Genomic DNA, 16,082 nt, shown 5'->3' with positions numbered 1-16,082 from the left:
ATCAGACAGACAGACAGTGCAGTATCATAGTCTCACACCAGATTAATGGTAATGATATGTAATGTTAGAAATTATCTGCCTAGTAGTCCCCTGTAGCTCAGTTGGTAGAGCATGACGCTTGCAACTCTAGGGTTGTGGGTTCGATTCCCACGGGGGGCCAGTATGAAAAATGTATGCACTCACTAACTGTAAGTCGCTCTGGATAAGAATGTCTGCTAAATGACTAAAATGTAAATATTGTTTATTTTTAAATAAAAATGTGTTCTAGATAATACTGCTTTAAAAAAGGGGTGGGGTTAATGAAAGTGGACAAAAATGAAAGTTGATCAAACCCAGCGAGGGTGGTCTTATTCATGAAAGATTTCTGCTAGATAATTTTGTGCCAGTAGACTGTTAAAGACAGCAATCATTTAGTGACTCAAATGTTCTATATGTGTTGAGCATTGGAACAGGCACTGTTTGGATAGCTAAGGGCTGCAGCCCTCCTTGCCAAGCGATCTGGGGTGGATGCGGGGATTGAGGGGATGCATGGGTACAATATGGGTATCTAGAGCCCATTCAGTAAACAGAGGCCGTTACTCCCAGGCGGCCTTCTAGTCGGCAGGAGGAAGCGGAGGAGACTTTCTCAGGCCTGTGTTTTTAAAAAGCCAGTGATTATGTCATTTACCCTGGGCTATGGGCTCAGCTACAGAAGTCTGGCCCAGTCCATAGTCCACTCTGTGGATGTGGTATGCGGTCTCACAATGCCAGTTTAAAGCAGGCATATTTGGGGATGTGGTTTCTTGCTTTTCTACTGACCGTGAAGGCAAGAGCGTCATAAGATGTTGTGCCTCCCATTATTGTAATAATGCCCTTTTAATAGTGGTAGTAGTGGTAGTGGTGGTGATTGTTATTGTGGTGTAATGTTGTTTTTGTCGTTGTCCTTTTGATGGTATTTATAGTGGGAATGAAGACATGAAAATTGATTGATTTGACGTGGTTGTGTAGCTTACTGGCATTAATGAATCATACATTGATTGCTAGTGACTCATAATATGTAATCCTCTAATCATCTGTTTTCTCTGTTACTCCTAGTATAAAACTGTAATACTAGTACAATACTGTAATACTAGTATAATACTGTATGTAATACTAGTATAATACTGTAATAATATACAAAAAAATAAACGTATTATCATTTTCTGATGTTTTGGCAAATACTCCCTCCTCTATAACACCATACTTTTTAAGGCATATAATCATAATCTCATGATCACTTTAAATGATGATGAATATTTGTTTAGCCATGAGAAGCTGGCCAGCCTTCACTGACCCACTGACATATTCAGGATGATCTTCTAAGAAATGTAAGATATCAGATGAACAGCTCACTGTACGTAGACTAACTGTTGAACTGGAACGTTAAACTATCATTTGATCATTTAGAGCTGGGAATATTTGAGTTGGGAGGGAGAGGCTGTGGTTGGATGGGAAGCTGTAGGGGGAGGTAACCAGGCTGCTGCTGCGTCATCTCTAGACAGACAGAAGTGGGTGGGTGGCCACAGTCAGAGCAAAACCCCAGGGGCATGCAGAGGGCGCCCCTTACACACACACACACACACACACACACACACACACACACACACACACACACACACACCTCCCCCACCTCCCTCTGCACACAGTGTACAGACAGGCAGGAGATCCCCCCTACTAAAGATACTGTTGAGGTCTGAGGTTAGTATGAGTCTTGCTGGTTTTAGATGTGCTGTATGAACTGTGATGTAGTGATATTAGAGAGCTCTGAGTTTTATCTCTTCAGCTAGGTTTGATTTGAATGGGGACTTAGTTGAACCTATTGTTGCTCCTGGGGCTTTGGATCCCTGAAGAGGAAATAGAATGGTCCTTGTTCAATCTGGAGTGTAGAAACGTGAGTCCAGGTTTGGCATTGGAAATGGGTCAGATCATTGCTCAAGACTTGAGTTTGTAAGGCCTATTGTTGAAATATTATCCTTGGCTAAAACTCTTCCACCCTGTCGCTCTCAAACGTGGTTGGTTGTAATGAAAAACCCAGCAACCAGTAGTTGGTCTGAAATAATAACATAATTAAACATTCCAAAGTGTGTGTGTTGGTGTGTCAGAGTTTCTGTATATGTACAGCATAGTACGTATAGCTCTATGTTAGTGTGCCAAATCTGTGGTAGTGTGTCAGTGTGTGTAAAGCACACTGTATAGTTGTCTCATCTTGCTCACGCTACAGTTGAAGAATGACAGGTATGTATTTTTGAAAAAGTCCCTCTGCATTTGGAGAAAAAAGTGCAGATTCATTTGGATCCCTCTGATGTTTTTTCCATTGCACTTTCTCTATTCTACTTCTTTCTTTCTCTCTCTCTTTCTTACACACTTTCCCCCTCTTTCCACTCCTCCCTCTCTCCTTCTCTCTCACGCTCTCTCTTGCCTCCCCACTCTCTCTTTTTCTCTACATATCCCTCTTTCTTTCTCTCCCTTTATTTTTTTGTAGTGCCTCAATTGGCCTGTCTATCCCCTACACACTGTCGGTTTCAGTCTAAATCAGTGGTATTCAAACTTTTTCAGTGGGGACCCCATTTCGGTACATTTAGATTTTTACATCTACAAATAACCTTAAATTCATTGCATTTTCATCTCTTATCAAAATGAAAAGAAACCAATAAATACATTTACTCAATAAAATTGTATTTTCAAATTATATTTTTCAAAAATGTTTGTATATTGTCCCATATAATAATCTGTACTCTTAATTTTCTGTTCCCACCCACAAAAAATAAAAAAAGTGTGTATACATAAACATAGTGCATTGGAAAGTATTCAGACCCCTTTACTTTTTCCAAATGTTATTATGTTCCAGCCTTATTCTAAAAGGATTAAATATATTTTTCCCCTCATCAATCTACACGCAATACCCCAAAATGACAAAGCACAAACAGATTCTTAGAAATGTTTGAAAATGTATAAAGTATTCAAACCATTTACTCAGTACTTTGTTGAAGCACCGTTGCCAGCGATTACAGCCTCAAGTCTTCTTGGGTATGACGCTACAAGCTTGGCACACCTGTATTTGGGGAGTTTCTCCCATTCTTCTCTGCAGATCCTCTCAAGCTGTATGGTTGGATGAGGAGCGTCCCTGCACAGCTATTTTCAGGTCTCTCCAGAGATGTTTGATCGGGTTCAAGTCCGGGCTCTGGCTGGGCCACTCAAGGACATTCAGAGACTTGTCCCGAAGCCACTCCTGCGTTGTCTTGGCTGTGTGCTTAGGGTCGTTGTCCTGTTGGAAGGTGAACCTTCGCCCCAGTCTGAGGTCCTGAGCGCTCTGGAGCAGTTTTTCATCAAGGATCTCTCTGTACTATGCTCCGTTCATCTTTCCCTCGATCCTGACTAGTCTCCCAGTCCCTGCCGCTGAAAAACTTCCCCACAGCATGATGCTGCCACCACCATGCTTCACCGTAGGGATGGTGTCAGGTTTCCTCCAGACGTGTCACTTGGCATTCAGGCCAAAGAGTTTAATCTTGCTTTCATCAGACCAAATAATCTTGTTTCTCATGGTCTGAGAGTCGTTAGGTGCCTTTTGGCAAACTCCAAGCCGGCTGTCATGTGCCTTTTACTGAGGAGTGGCTTCCGTCTGGCCACTCTACCATAAAGGCCTGATTGGTGGAGTGCTGCAGAGATGGTTGTCCTTCTGGATGGTTCTCCCATCTCCACAGAGGAACTCTGGAGCTCTGTCAGAGTGACCATCGGGTTCTTGGTCACCTCCCTGACCAAGGCCCTTTTCCCCCGATTGCTCATTTTGGCCGAGCGGCCAGCTCTAGGTAGAGTCTTGGTGGTTCCAAACTTCTTCCATTTAATGATGGAGGCCACTGTGTTCTTGGGGACCTTCAATGCTGCAGAAATGTTTTGGTACCCTTACCCAGATCTGTGCCTGGACACAATCCTGTCTTGGAGCTCTACGGACAATTCCTTCGTCCTCATGGCTTGGTTTTTGCTCTGACATGCACTGTCAACTGCGGGACCTTATATAGACAGGTGTGTGCCTTTCCAAATCATGTCCAATCAATTGAATTTACCACAGGTGGACTCCAATCAAGTTGTAGAAACATCTCAAGGATGATCAATGGAAACAGGATGCACCTGAGCTCAATTTCGAGTGTCATAGCAAAGGGTCTGAATAGTTATAAGGTATTTCTGTTTTTTATTTTTAATACATTTGAAAATGTTTCTAAAAACCTGTTTTCGCTTTGTCATTATGGGGTATTGTGTGTATATTGATGAGGACATTTTCATTTATTTAATCCATGTTAGAATAAGGCTGTAACATAAAAAATGTGGAAAGAGGGAAGGGGTCTGAAAACTTTACGAATGCAATGTATATCAAAAACAATTTTGGAGACCCCACCGCAGTTACCCCGATTTTAAATACCACTGGTCTAAATCATGGCATTATGAGGAAGGAGCTCTCACATAAAACACGAGAAGAGCTTTAAAGCATTTGTTCCTTTCTTCCTCCTTCTCTCCCCCTCTCTTTTCTCTCTTTTGCTTCCAGCACATGCTGGATAGGAAAAAAGATTTCCCCTTTGACTACGGTTTGGAACACATGTGACCCAATTTTGAGTATGAAATCTATATCCGAAGACATGCCAATAAAATGGTATAATGTGAAAGTGAGATGTGAGCAAAATCTAAAAAAACATTCCCTGAGGATTTGGACCACAGTATTAATGGTGGTGACTGAGAATTTATATCCATATTGGTATCATGGGTTTCATAGAAGTGCTTTATAATATATAGCACTGTATAATATAGCCTAGATAGCACCAAGCATTTGTTGGAGTGATCCTATAGCTGGGTGGCTTTAGTGTTTCAGATGATCTATTCTAGGCCATTCTGACTGCCTGCTACCCACTCAATAGAGTGGGAGAATTTCCCATCTGCAGACTTTGTGTGCCAAGTTGGGTTTCATAATTCAAGGATGCATTGGAACACATATTATCATGACTGGATCATAACAGTCCCACGATAATTTCACTCACTCAGACACAGTCTGCAGAAAGTATTAGTCCATGTGCATTATACCCAGGTCTCTTAAGCTGCCCTGTACTGGGTTTAGATAGAGGAAGCAGATGTGGAGGAGAGTCTAGTTTAAATCCCTCCTATTTACTGTGAGAAGACCAGTCTGAGACCTGGCCTCCTGGTCCAGTCAGTGTGGTGTAGTCTGATTAGTGGACTTGGAGGTCCACCCTCTCTACCTCATAAGATATGTGGTTAGCCTGTCATGCTAAGCACCAGTACGCCACACAACTAGCTAATCTGTGGGGAAGGGATTAACATTCTAAATACAAGCACACAGCAAGAGGTGTGCTAGAGATGGCAGACAGCAATGTGATGTAGTCTCTGTTGTGAAGCCCCATGCTGGGGTTAGTTCTAAACATCAAAAGAAAGGCTCATTCACCAGATTTTATTTTAACCACAGCTTATGTACAGTCTGCTTCAAGGTATGTGTGCAATATTTTCATGGAGACAAAGGTATAATTTTGAGTAACATTACCTAAAGGCTGTGTAATTTTTTTTTCATAGAACCCCTTCCTGTTGTTGGTCATGGAGTTGTTGGCCATGGAGTTTGTGTGTGTGTGTGTGTGCATGTGTGCCTGTGTGACTGCTGTGAGCTCCTGTTCCCCGTCAGAGGGTCTACTCTGCTCTCTCTTAGACAGCTTCTCTGCCAGACGGGCCCTCTCCCCTAGCCTTACCAGACTTTTCCTATGTTGTCTCTCCGGTCTCTGTGGGTTGAAGTTGTATAATCGGGTTTGGAAGGAGGCTACGCCCCTGTCTTTCTTTCTCCGTCTCTTTCTCTGTTCTCTTCCCAATTCTCCATTCCCAACAGCTTTCTCCGCTTTCTCTCTCCGTCTTTCCAGCTTTCTCTACTGAGACAAAAAGTAATCAGACACACAATAGATGTCTGGAGAGCTGTGCGTGGGGAAGGGAAGTCCTTCTCCAGCTGGATTTACTCTCCAGGTTTTCCCCTGCTATCTGTGAGCCTCCCCATTAACCTGCTGCTGCGTGTAGCTGCCTGTTTTGGGTGTATGGTTAAAGACCACTGTCAAGTTTAATTATGGTGCAGGCAGTGCAGGCTGCGTCAGAACAACCCAGCCTATCCCACTACACATTTAAACATAAGCTGCACAGCCTCATGTAATTTCATTATGGCTGTGATTTCTCCAGTTGCTCTTTTCCTTGACTTTCATTGGTTTAAAGATGTCCCTGCTGTGTTTGAGGTGATCTAGTCCCGTCATTACACAGCGGCCTAGACTCCGAGGCAGTCCAGGCCTAATTGCTTCAGTGTGTGGAGCTCTACTCTGCGGGGCGGGTAACACGAAGAGGCCTCATCTCAACCACTGGGTGGGTCTCTGTGTCAGTCAGAGGTGCTGAGTCGTCACTCTCTCTATCTCTCTCTCTCTCTCTCTCTTCCTGCCCAGGGACTCACACTGCTGCAGGTCTGTGATACTGTTATGCTAGACTGCAGGGAAAGACATCCAAACCACTGAGCTTCAACTTCTGCTTTATTTCATGGCCACATTATGGGACAGAGAGAGACTACAACATTTAGTCGTTGATTAAAAGTTTCAACATTTTATGTTGTATGTCTATTGAACTATGTGTGTTATTACAGCATGTATTGCAGCATATCTTAACACAGCATATCTTGAATTAAGTTATGATTCCATTATTATTGCTGAACGTCTCAGTCTGGTATGTACTCCTAGCTCCCAGATCTCGGCTCCCACTATTTCATCTGATTCTCCTTTTTAGGGAGAAAACTAGCTACCATAAAAGTAAACACGAAGGGAAACCTACAGAACGGCATATATGGCATGAAGCTTTTTCTTTAAGCAGAGCTCCTGTGGTTTCAAATCTTTTCCAAATCCCAGTAAAAAGACGTCATTCCTATCAGTGTTCTGCTCTGGCCTGCTCTCATCCACAGCCAGCCCCACCCCCACCCCCTGCTGCTGATTGGCTGAGGCAGCTTGTTTGTACGTGGAGCTGATGTGATTTGACTGTGTCATTTAGTCCTGAAATCCAAAGTGACCTTGTGGGGGTGACTAATACTGGAAACTCCTGACATCAGGGTGTTGTTGTTCCCCACGAGGAAATCTGGGGGGGAATACTGTGGATCTGTCTCTGTCCATTAGTACATTTGTACGGTAGTCACATGCAATATCTCAGACAGCACTGGCCCAATTTTTACGAAACTTGGGTGGATGATGTGTCTTGCCATAGAGGTCCGGTATTTACAAAATTACACTGATTGGCCAGATGGTGGTGCTATAGCAAGAGATTGAAAATGCAAATGTTGAAAGGTCACGCCCTTCACTCCATTTGACCTAAAGTCATGAAATTCGGTACATACGTCCCTCTTCTCACAAGGACCAAATTTGCCTCAGGGACCCATAAGGTCTGCCATGATGGATCTTCTGCCATTTTGAATTATATGAAAAACACTTAAAACGCTACTCTTCTGGCATCGAATGACCAATCTGCACGAAACTTGATACGTGGCATCTATGGAGAAAGCTCTCTCAACGCAATATTTTCCAGAGTAGTACCTAAAAGAACAAGGTCGAGGTATCTAAATATCTGAAAATGGGCATTACCGGTAAACCCTTCAGAGGCTAGTTTAAATTTAAACAAATCCTTTCTAATTGCGATTATTCTCTAAGCCATACAGAGAGGAAGGTTGCTAGACACGGACTGTGGTATCTATGGTAACTGCAGACTCCCCTCAACGGGAGTGCCGAGGGAAGGCTAGGATCTTGTGAACTGCCAACCCTTCCTTTGGACACATTCAGCTGCCTGGACAGCTAAATAAAGACAGAGGAAACAGATCATGCAAGCGGTTTCAACCCACACATCACAGAATACAATAACAACACTGACTGACTGCAGACATTTCATAGACAGACCATACCCAGGGCCATGCACATGGAATGGAGCAGCTGAGCACAGGCCACACATTGCCTACAGTGACATGTGAGATGGGGTGGCCGGACAATGGTAATGGGAATTACATTTGTATGTAAATTAACACAGCTACACTGTTATATACAGTGGGGAGAACAAGTATTTGATACACTGCCGATTTTGCAGGTTTTCCTACTTACAAAGCATGTAGAGGTCTGTAATTTTTATCATAGGTACACTTCAACTGTGAGAGACGGAATCTAAAATAAAAATCCAGAAAATCACATTGTATGATTTTTAAGTAATTAATTTGCATTTTATTGCATGACATAAGTATTTGATACATCAGAAAAGCAGAACTTAATATTTGGTACAGAAACCTTTGTTTGCAATTACAGAGATCATACGTTTCCTGTAGGTCTTGACCAGGTTTGCACACACTGCAGCATGGATTTTGGCCCACTCCTCCATACAGACCTTCTCCAGATCCTTCAGGTTTCGGGGCTGTCGCTGGGCAATACGGACTTTCAGCTCCCTCCAAAGATTTTCTATTGGGTTCAGGTCTGGGGACTGGCTAGGCCACTCCAGGACCTTGAGATGCTTCTTACGGAGCCACTCCTTAGTTGCCCTGGCTGTGTGTTTCGGGTCGTTGTCATGCTGGAAGACCCAGCCACGACCCATCTTCAATACTCTTACTGAGGGAAGGAGGTTGTTGGCCAAGATCTCGCGATACATGGCCCCATCCATCCTCCCCTCAATACGGTGCAGTCGTCCTGTCCCCTTTGCAGAAAAGCATCCCCAAAGAATGATGTTTCCACCTCCATGCTTCACGGTTGGGATGGTGTTCTTGGGGTTGTACTCATCCTTCTTCTTCCTCCAAACACGGCGAGTGGAGTTTAGACCAAAAAGCTCTATTTTTGTCTCATCAGACCACATGACCTTCTCCCATTCTTCCTCTGGATCATCCAGATGGTCATTGGCAAACTTCAGACGGGCCTGGACATGCGCTGGCTTGAGTAGGGGGACCTTGCGTGCGCTGCATGATTTTAATCCATGACGGCGTAGTGTGTTACTAATGGTTTTCTTTGAGACTGTGGTCCCAGCTCTCTTCAGGTCATTGACCAGGTCCTGCCGTGTAGTTCTGGGCTGATCCCTCACCTTCCTCATGATCATTGATGCCCCACGAGGTGAGATCTTGCATGGAGCCCCAGACCGAGGGTGATTGACCGTCATCTTGAACTTCTTCCATTTTCTAATAATTGCGCCAACAGTTGTTGCCTTCTCACCAAAATGCTTGCCTATTGTCCTGTAGCACATCCCAGCCTTGTGCAGGTCTACAATTTTATCCCTGATGTCCTTACACAGCTCTCTGGTCTTGGCCATTGTGGAGAGGTTGGAGTCTGTTTGATTGAGTGTGTGGACAGGTGTCTTTTATACAGGTAATGAGTTCAAACAGGTGCAGTTAATACAGTTAATGAGTGGAGAACAGGAGGGCTTCTTAAAGAAAAACTAACAGGTCTGTGAGAGCCGGAATTCTTACTGGTTGGTAGGTGATCAAATACTTATGTAATGCATAAAATGCAAATTAATTACTTAAAAATCATACAATGTGATTTTCTGGATTTTTTTCACAGTTGAAGTGTACCTATGATAAAAATTACAGACCTCTACATGCTTTCTAAGTAGGAAAACCTGCAAAATCGGCAGTGTATCAAATACTTGTTCTCCCCACTGTAACTATTGTCAAGATCTTTGGAATATCCACGTAGCAGAGAAACAACACACACACACATGCACCCACACAGACGTCCTCAGTGATGGAACTAGTGGTCTGAATATCAGACCGTTACTGCTCTGGGGCAAAATATCACAGAATTTCATATCTGAGGAAGCAGTCTAATGTAACTGCTGCCATTTGAAGACATTAAAGCATGACAGGTCAACCTGTAATGCTGAAGTCCCCATAGATCTCATCAAACATCCCTCTGATTAGATTCATTAACAGCTTACATTGATCAGCGAAATGTGAGTCCTCTCCTGTCATGCATTATACCACCACCACAGTACATTCCTATCAGTACTGGTTTAGAGGGAAGGTGCCCCAGAGGTGTTGATCCAGCTTCCAGAGGTTAATATTCTACTACCTGCTGATGACAAAAGTTTTGATTGCAATCAGAATGAAATGTATGAAATCTGGTAAAGGTTATTGTAATTAGATAGTAAAGGATCATGTTCAGTCCATTCCCCTAGTTGCTATACAGAATAGTTGCAGCATAGAAGTAATAGTATACTGCTTCAAGTTACAAATAGTAGCTTCATAATAATTAAGTGTTGCAAGTGTTTTTAAGCTGTACAGTCGTGGTCAACCACTATTGACCAATAAACATTCAAGTGGGCGTGGTCTGGCACATAAATGCATATAAATCAGTCGAGGATATTCGTATTGTAACAACATTTGGTACACATGTTGCAAACACTATCACAACTCAACAAATGCAAGAACATTCATATCGACCACACAGTGGCATTATAATGGGCACATGTTTATATCTCTTGATCTGTTTGACGCACAGTGCTGAGATTTGGCACACATGCTCAGGGATATGAGTATAGCTAATCCATGCAATATCTCAGACACCACTGGCCCGATTTGGATGAAAATGATGTGTGAATGATGCGTCTTGCCATAAAAATCCTTCATTTAGAAAATTACACTGATTGGCCCAAGGGAGGTGCTATAGTAATCAACTGTACATACGTTAGTTATACGCAATATCTCAGACACCACTGGCCCAATTTCATGATATCCAATTACGATCTTGTCTCATCGCTGCAACTCCCCAACGGGCTCGGGAGAAGCAAAGGTCGAGTCATGCGTCCTCCGAAACATGACCCACCAAACCGCACTTCTTAACACCCGCCCGCTTAACCCAGAAGCCAGCCACACCAATGTGTCAGAGGAAGCGCTGTCCAACTGACGACCGAAGTCAGCCTGCAGGCGCCTGGCCCACCACAAGGAGCCGCTAGAGGGCGGTGAGCCAAGTAAAACCCCCCCGCCAAACCCTCCCCGAACCTGGACGACGCTGGGCCAATTGTGCACCGCCCTCACTGGTCTGATTTTGACGAAACTTGGGTGAATGATGCTTCTTGCCATAGAGATCCAGGATTTACAAAATTACACTGATTGGCCCAAGGGGGGCGCTCCATCATTCATGGATTTAGGGATGTAGCTCAGTTGGTAGAGCATGGCGTTTGCAACGCCAGGGTTGTGGGTTCGATTCCCACGGGGGGCCAGTATGAAAAATAAAAAAATAATGTATGCACTCACTAACTGTAAGTCGCTCTGGATAAGAGCGTCTGCTAAATGACTAAAATGTAATGTAAAAGGGGGATGACATGTTTATTTTCTACTGGAATGATGCGTCTTGCCATAGAGATCCGGGATTTACAAAATTACACTGATTGGCCCAAGGGGGGCGCTCCATCATTCGTGGGGGATGACATGTTTATTTTCTACTGGAGCTATGGTCCTGCTATTGTAAAAGTCCCAACTGCTCTCTGTTTAAAATAATGTTCCAAATGAAAAAAAGCACAACATTACGTTATGTTGATGATGTTCGCCATGTGTACATGTTTTTCCTCTCCTAATGTCTTGGTGATGTGTTTTATTTTGTATTTAGTAACAACACCTCTTTCTCTCTCCCTGTCTCTTTAGTTGTGTGTCCACTGACCTGTATGAATGGAGGGGTGTGCAGCTCGCGGACCCACTGCCTGTGCCCGCCAGGTTTCACTGGTCGCCTGTGCCAGTTCCCGCTCCGGCAGATGCCTGAGGCCCAGGCGGCGCGGGGCAACAAGCAACCCGTCTACACGCTGTCAGTGCTGCCAGACGGCCAGAGCCAGGGCGAGCAGGCGGCCATGGGGCGACCACAGCTGGCACAGACCCACTCTGTGTTCACCCTTCCCCTGGCACAGGGAGCAGGACATCACTCATCAGAAGGTAACCATTATGGCAAACTGTGGGCACTGAAACCACAGTCATATTGCTGTATATATCAATACCTGTGCCCATGTAGCAGTTTGTTTTGGGTGACATTATACAGAACTGTAATCATATTAATGTAATCTCCCTTGTGTTTTTCTCTTCCTCTTTCTTGGCATCTCTCTTCCCTCTGCTACTCTCTCTCGCTCTCTCGCTTTCTCTTTTTAGTGCAGTTCAATGTCCGTGTCCACCATGCACACGACACATCCGTTGTCATCCACCCTCTCGACCAATCGGATTCGAAGCCCCCTCATAAAACCGTGACACGCTTGACCCCTCAGACACACAAACCCAGGGGGCGGTGCTTCCAGGAGACCACGCCCAAACAAGCTGTGAGTTACACCGCCCATCGACACAGTGATTGTCACTTTACATACAATAAATGTGTTATGGTTTTTCAATCGCCATTTTGTACATTTCCCTCTTTCTTTCCCTTTCTCACGCCATGTGCTTCAGTGTAGCAGTACCCCTCTCCCTGTACTGACCAACCAGGAGGACTGCTGTGGAAGTGTCGGGAACTCCTGGGGACAAAACAAATGTTATAAATGTCCCAAGCTACCATGTGAGTAACAAATGCCTCAGAATGGACTTGTGTGTGTGTATTTCCTGGACTACTGGTGATCTGACATTCTTTCATTTGTGATCTTCTATCCAACATCTCTAACTGCATATCTGTCATGTATAGTGATTATCTGTCATGTATAGTGATTATCTGTCATGTATAGTGATTATCTGTCTTGTATAGTTGTATAGTATAGTGTATAGTATAGTGTATGTATAGTATAGTGACAGATAATCATCTAGATGATTATCTGTCAGGTGTGACAACTGAGCTTCCATTATTTATAATCTAACTCCTTGGCAGATGTCCATCTGATCTGGATCTCTCTGCTGTTATACGCATTGTTATTTGTTTATGGAGCCAAAAAACGTCAAGCGTCCACGCCAATCATTCATTCCCAGCTTATGAAATAATGAGCCTGCATTAACGCAAGCGATTTGTGTATGTCTATGTTTGTATAAGTGTGTACGCATGTGTGTGTATGTGTGTGTGTGTGTGTGTGTGCATGTGTGTGTGTGTGTGCATGTGTGTGCAAGTGAGTGAGGGAGAGCGAGAGAGCGAGAGAGAGTGAGAGAGACAGAAAATAACTCTGCAGTTACGTGTCTTCCCATGTGCCAGGCCAGTGGAATACTGTCATCGAATTGCTGAAGATTGAATTTCAAGCTGCGCCCCATGAAAGTCTTGGCTTACCTTTTTCCATTTTTCTATTACTCCATTCCTCATTTGTGTGTCAGACAAAGAAACCTTTGTAAGAAAATGATAGTTATGGTTAATCTTCCAACTTGGGACAGCAGGGTCCCTGTCTGGCGTGCTTCTCGCCTCTTTTCTAGTAACGTTGAAGGAACGTTGTATTGTTTTTATGAGACATGTCTTCTGCGTATGAACAGACACAAGCAAGTGGAAAATATGATTCTGGCCTTTTCTTGGGAAGCATAACTTTTTGAAGTTGTACTTTTCATCAATCTATTTTTGAAAGGTATTCTGGAACGCAATGCTCCCACAGTTTCCCACAAAAGCATTCTTTCAATATTTCTGCCTGGAGGAAAAATCACTCATAGACCACAATTTTTTCTATCTTCATTTGATTCCTTTCGGTTTAATCTCTCTTTCCGAGACGAGGTGGAATTTGACTTGGTCGCTTTACCTCTCTTTTATTTTATTTTCCCTCTTTTAGTACTCCTTGTTTCATACTCATGCTTGGATACCTGTAATCTCTCAAACCCAGGCTCTGATCAAACGTGTCTCATCTATACAGATATCTTTGTCCCATGGAACCACACACACTTACTGTCATGCTTCCTATGCTGACAGACTAAAGAGGGAACAGCTAAATGAGCTACTTAGTCCAGGGCAGCAGGTAGCCTAGTGGTTAAGAGCGGTGGGCTAGTAACCGAAGGGTCACTGGTTCGAATCCTCGAGCTGGTAAAGTGGAAAAATCTGCCATTCTTCCCTTGAGCAAGGCAGATAACCCCCAACGACAATTGCTCCCAAGTGCCGATGTTGATTAAGACAGCCCCCCGCACCTCTCTGATTCAGAGGGGTTGAGTTAAATTCGGAACACACATTTTGGTTGAAGGCATTCAGTTGTGCAACTGACTAGGTATCCCCTTTCCCTAGTGTATGACTAACTGGGGGGGGGGTGGGTAGAAGGATTACTTTATCCTATCCCAGGTATTCCTTAAAGAGGTGGTGTTTCAAGTGTCTCCGGAAGGTGGTGAGTGACTCCGCTGTCCTGGCGTCGTGAGGGAGCTTGTTCCACCATTGGGGTGCCAGAGCAGCGAACAGTTTTGACTGGGCTGAGCGGGAACTGTGCTTCCGCAGAGGTAGGGGGGCCAGCAGGTCAGAGGTGGATGAACGCAATGCCCTAGTTTGGGTGTAGGGACTGATCAGAGCCTGAAGGTACGGAGGTGCCGTTCCCCTCACAGCTCCGTAGGCAAGCACCATGGTCTTGTAGCAGATGCGAGCTTCAACTGGAAGCCAGTGGAGTGTGCGGAGGAGCGGGATGACGTGAGAGAACTTGGGAAGGTTGAACACCAGACGGGCTGCGGCATTCTGGATGAGTTGTAGGGGTTTAATGGAGGGAGCCCAGCCAACAGCGAGTTGCAGTAATCCAGACGGGAGATGACAAGTGCCTGGATTAGGACCTGTGCCGCTTCCTGTGTAAGGCAGGGTCGTACTTTCCGAATGTTGTAGAGCATGAACCTACAGGATCGGGTCACCGCCTTGATGTTAGCGGAGAACGACAGGGTGTTGTCCAGGGTCACGCCAAGGCTCTTCGGACTCTGGGAGGAGGACACAACGGAGTTGTCAACCGTGATGGCGAGATCATGGAACGGGCAGTCCTTCCCCGGGAGGAAGAGCAGCTCCGTCTTGCCAAGGTTCAGCTTGAGGTGGTGATCCGTCATCCACACTGATATGTCTGCCAGACATGCAGAGATGCGATTCGCCACCTGGTTATCAGAAGGGGGAAAGGAGAAGATTAGTTGTGTGTCGTCTGCGTAGCAATGATAGGAGAGGCCATGTGAGGATATGACAGAGCCAAGTGACTTGGTGTATAGCGAGAATAGGAGAGGGCCTAGAACTGAGCCCTGGGGGACACCAGTGGTGAGAGCACGTGGTGCGGAGACAGCTTCTCGCCACGCCACTTGGTAGGAGCGACCGGTCAGGTAGGACGCAATCCAAGAGTGAGTCGCGCCGGAGATGCCCAGCTCGGAGAGGGTGGAGAGGAGGATCTGATGGTTCACAGTATCAAAGGCAGCAGACAGGTCTAGAAGGACAAGAGCAAAGGAGAGAGAGTTAGCTTTAGCAGTGCGGAGAGCCTCCGTGACACAGAGAAGAGCAGTCTCAGTTGAATGACCAGTCTTGAAACCTGACTGGTTTGGATCAAGAAGGTCATTCTGAGAGAGATAGCAAGAGAGTTGGCTAAAGACGGCACACTCAAGAGTTTTGGAGAGAAAAGAAAGAAGGGATACTGGTCTGTAGTTGTTGACATCAGAGGTGATCAAGTGTTGGTTTTTTGAGAAGGGGTGCAACTCTCGCTCTCTTGAAGATGGAAGGGACTTAGCCAGCGGTCAAGGATGAGTTGATGAGCGAGGTGAGGTAAGGGAGAAGGTCACCGGAGATGGTCTGGAGAAGAGAGGAGGGGATAGGGTCAAGCGGGCAGGTTGTTGGGCGGCCGGCCGTCACAAGTCGCAAGATTTTATCTGGAGAGAGAGGGGAGAAATAAGTCAAAGCATAGGGTAGGGCAGTGTGAGCAGGACCAGCAGTGTCATTTCACTTAACAAACGAGGATCGGATGTCGTCAACCTTCTTTTCAAAATGGTTGACGAAGTCATCCACAGAGAGGGAGGAGGGGGGGAGGGGGAGGAGGATTCAGCAGGGAGGAGAAGGTGGCAAAGAGCTTCCTAGGGTTAGAGGCAGATGCTTGTAATTTAGAGTGGTAGAAAGTGGCTTTAGCATCAGAAACAGATGAAGAAAATGTAGAGAGGAGGGAGTGAAAAGATGCCAGGTCCGCAG

The 16,082-nt window shown here is 45.0% G+C and overlaps 1 protein-coding gene across 8 annotated transcripts in view; it reads left to right on the top strand.

The window, feature by feature from the left end:
• Positions 1-16,082, top strand: part of LOC121579514 (latent-transforming growth factor beta-binding protein 3) — a 46,094-nt gene that overhangs the window by 6,970 nt on the left and 23,042 nt on the right. For all 8 annotated transcript variants that reach the window (XM_041894155.2, XM_041894154.2, XM_041894152.2 and 5 more), the window contains 3 exons: positions 11,681-11,962; positions 12,173-12,336; positions 12,461-12,566. In XM_041894155.2, coding sequence (XP_041750089.2) covers positions 11,681-11,962; positions 12,173-12,336; positions 12,461-12,566 — 552 coding nt within the window. The remainder of the gene's footprint in view (positions 1-11,680; positions 11,963-12,172; positions 12,337-12,460; positions 12,567-16,082) is intronic.

The sequence above is a fragment of the Coregonus clupeaformis genome, chromosome 13 (genome assembly GCF_020615455.1).
Source record: "Coregonus clupeaformis isolate EN_2021a chromosome 13, ASM2061545v1, whole genome shotgun sequence".
NCBI lineage: Eukaryota > Metazoa > Chordata > Actinopteri > Salmoniformes > Salmonidae > Coregonus > Coregonus clupeaformis.
Note: the sequence above shows the minus strand (reverse complement) of the source record. Positions and strands in the feature narration are given on the sequence as shown.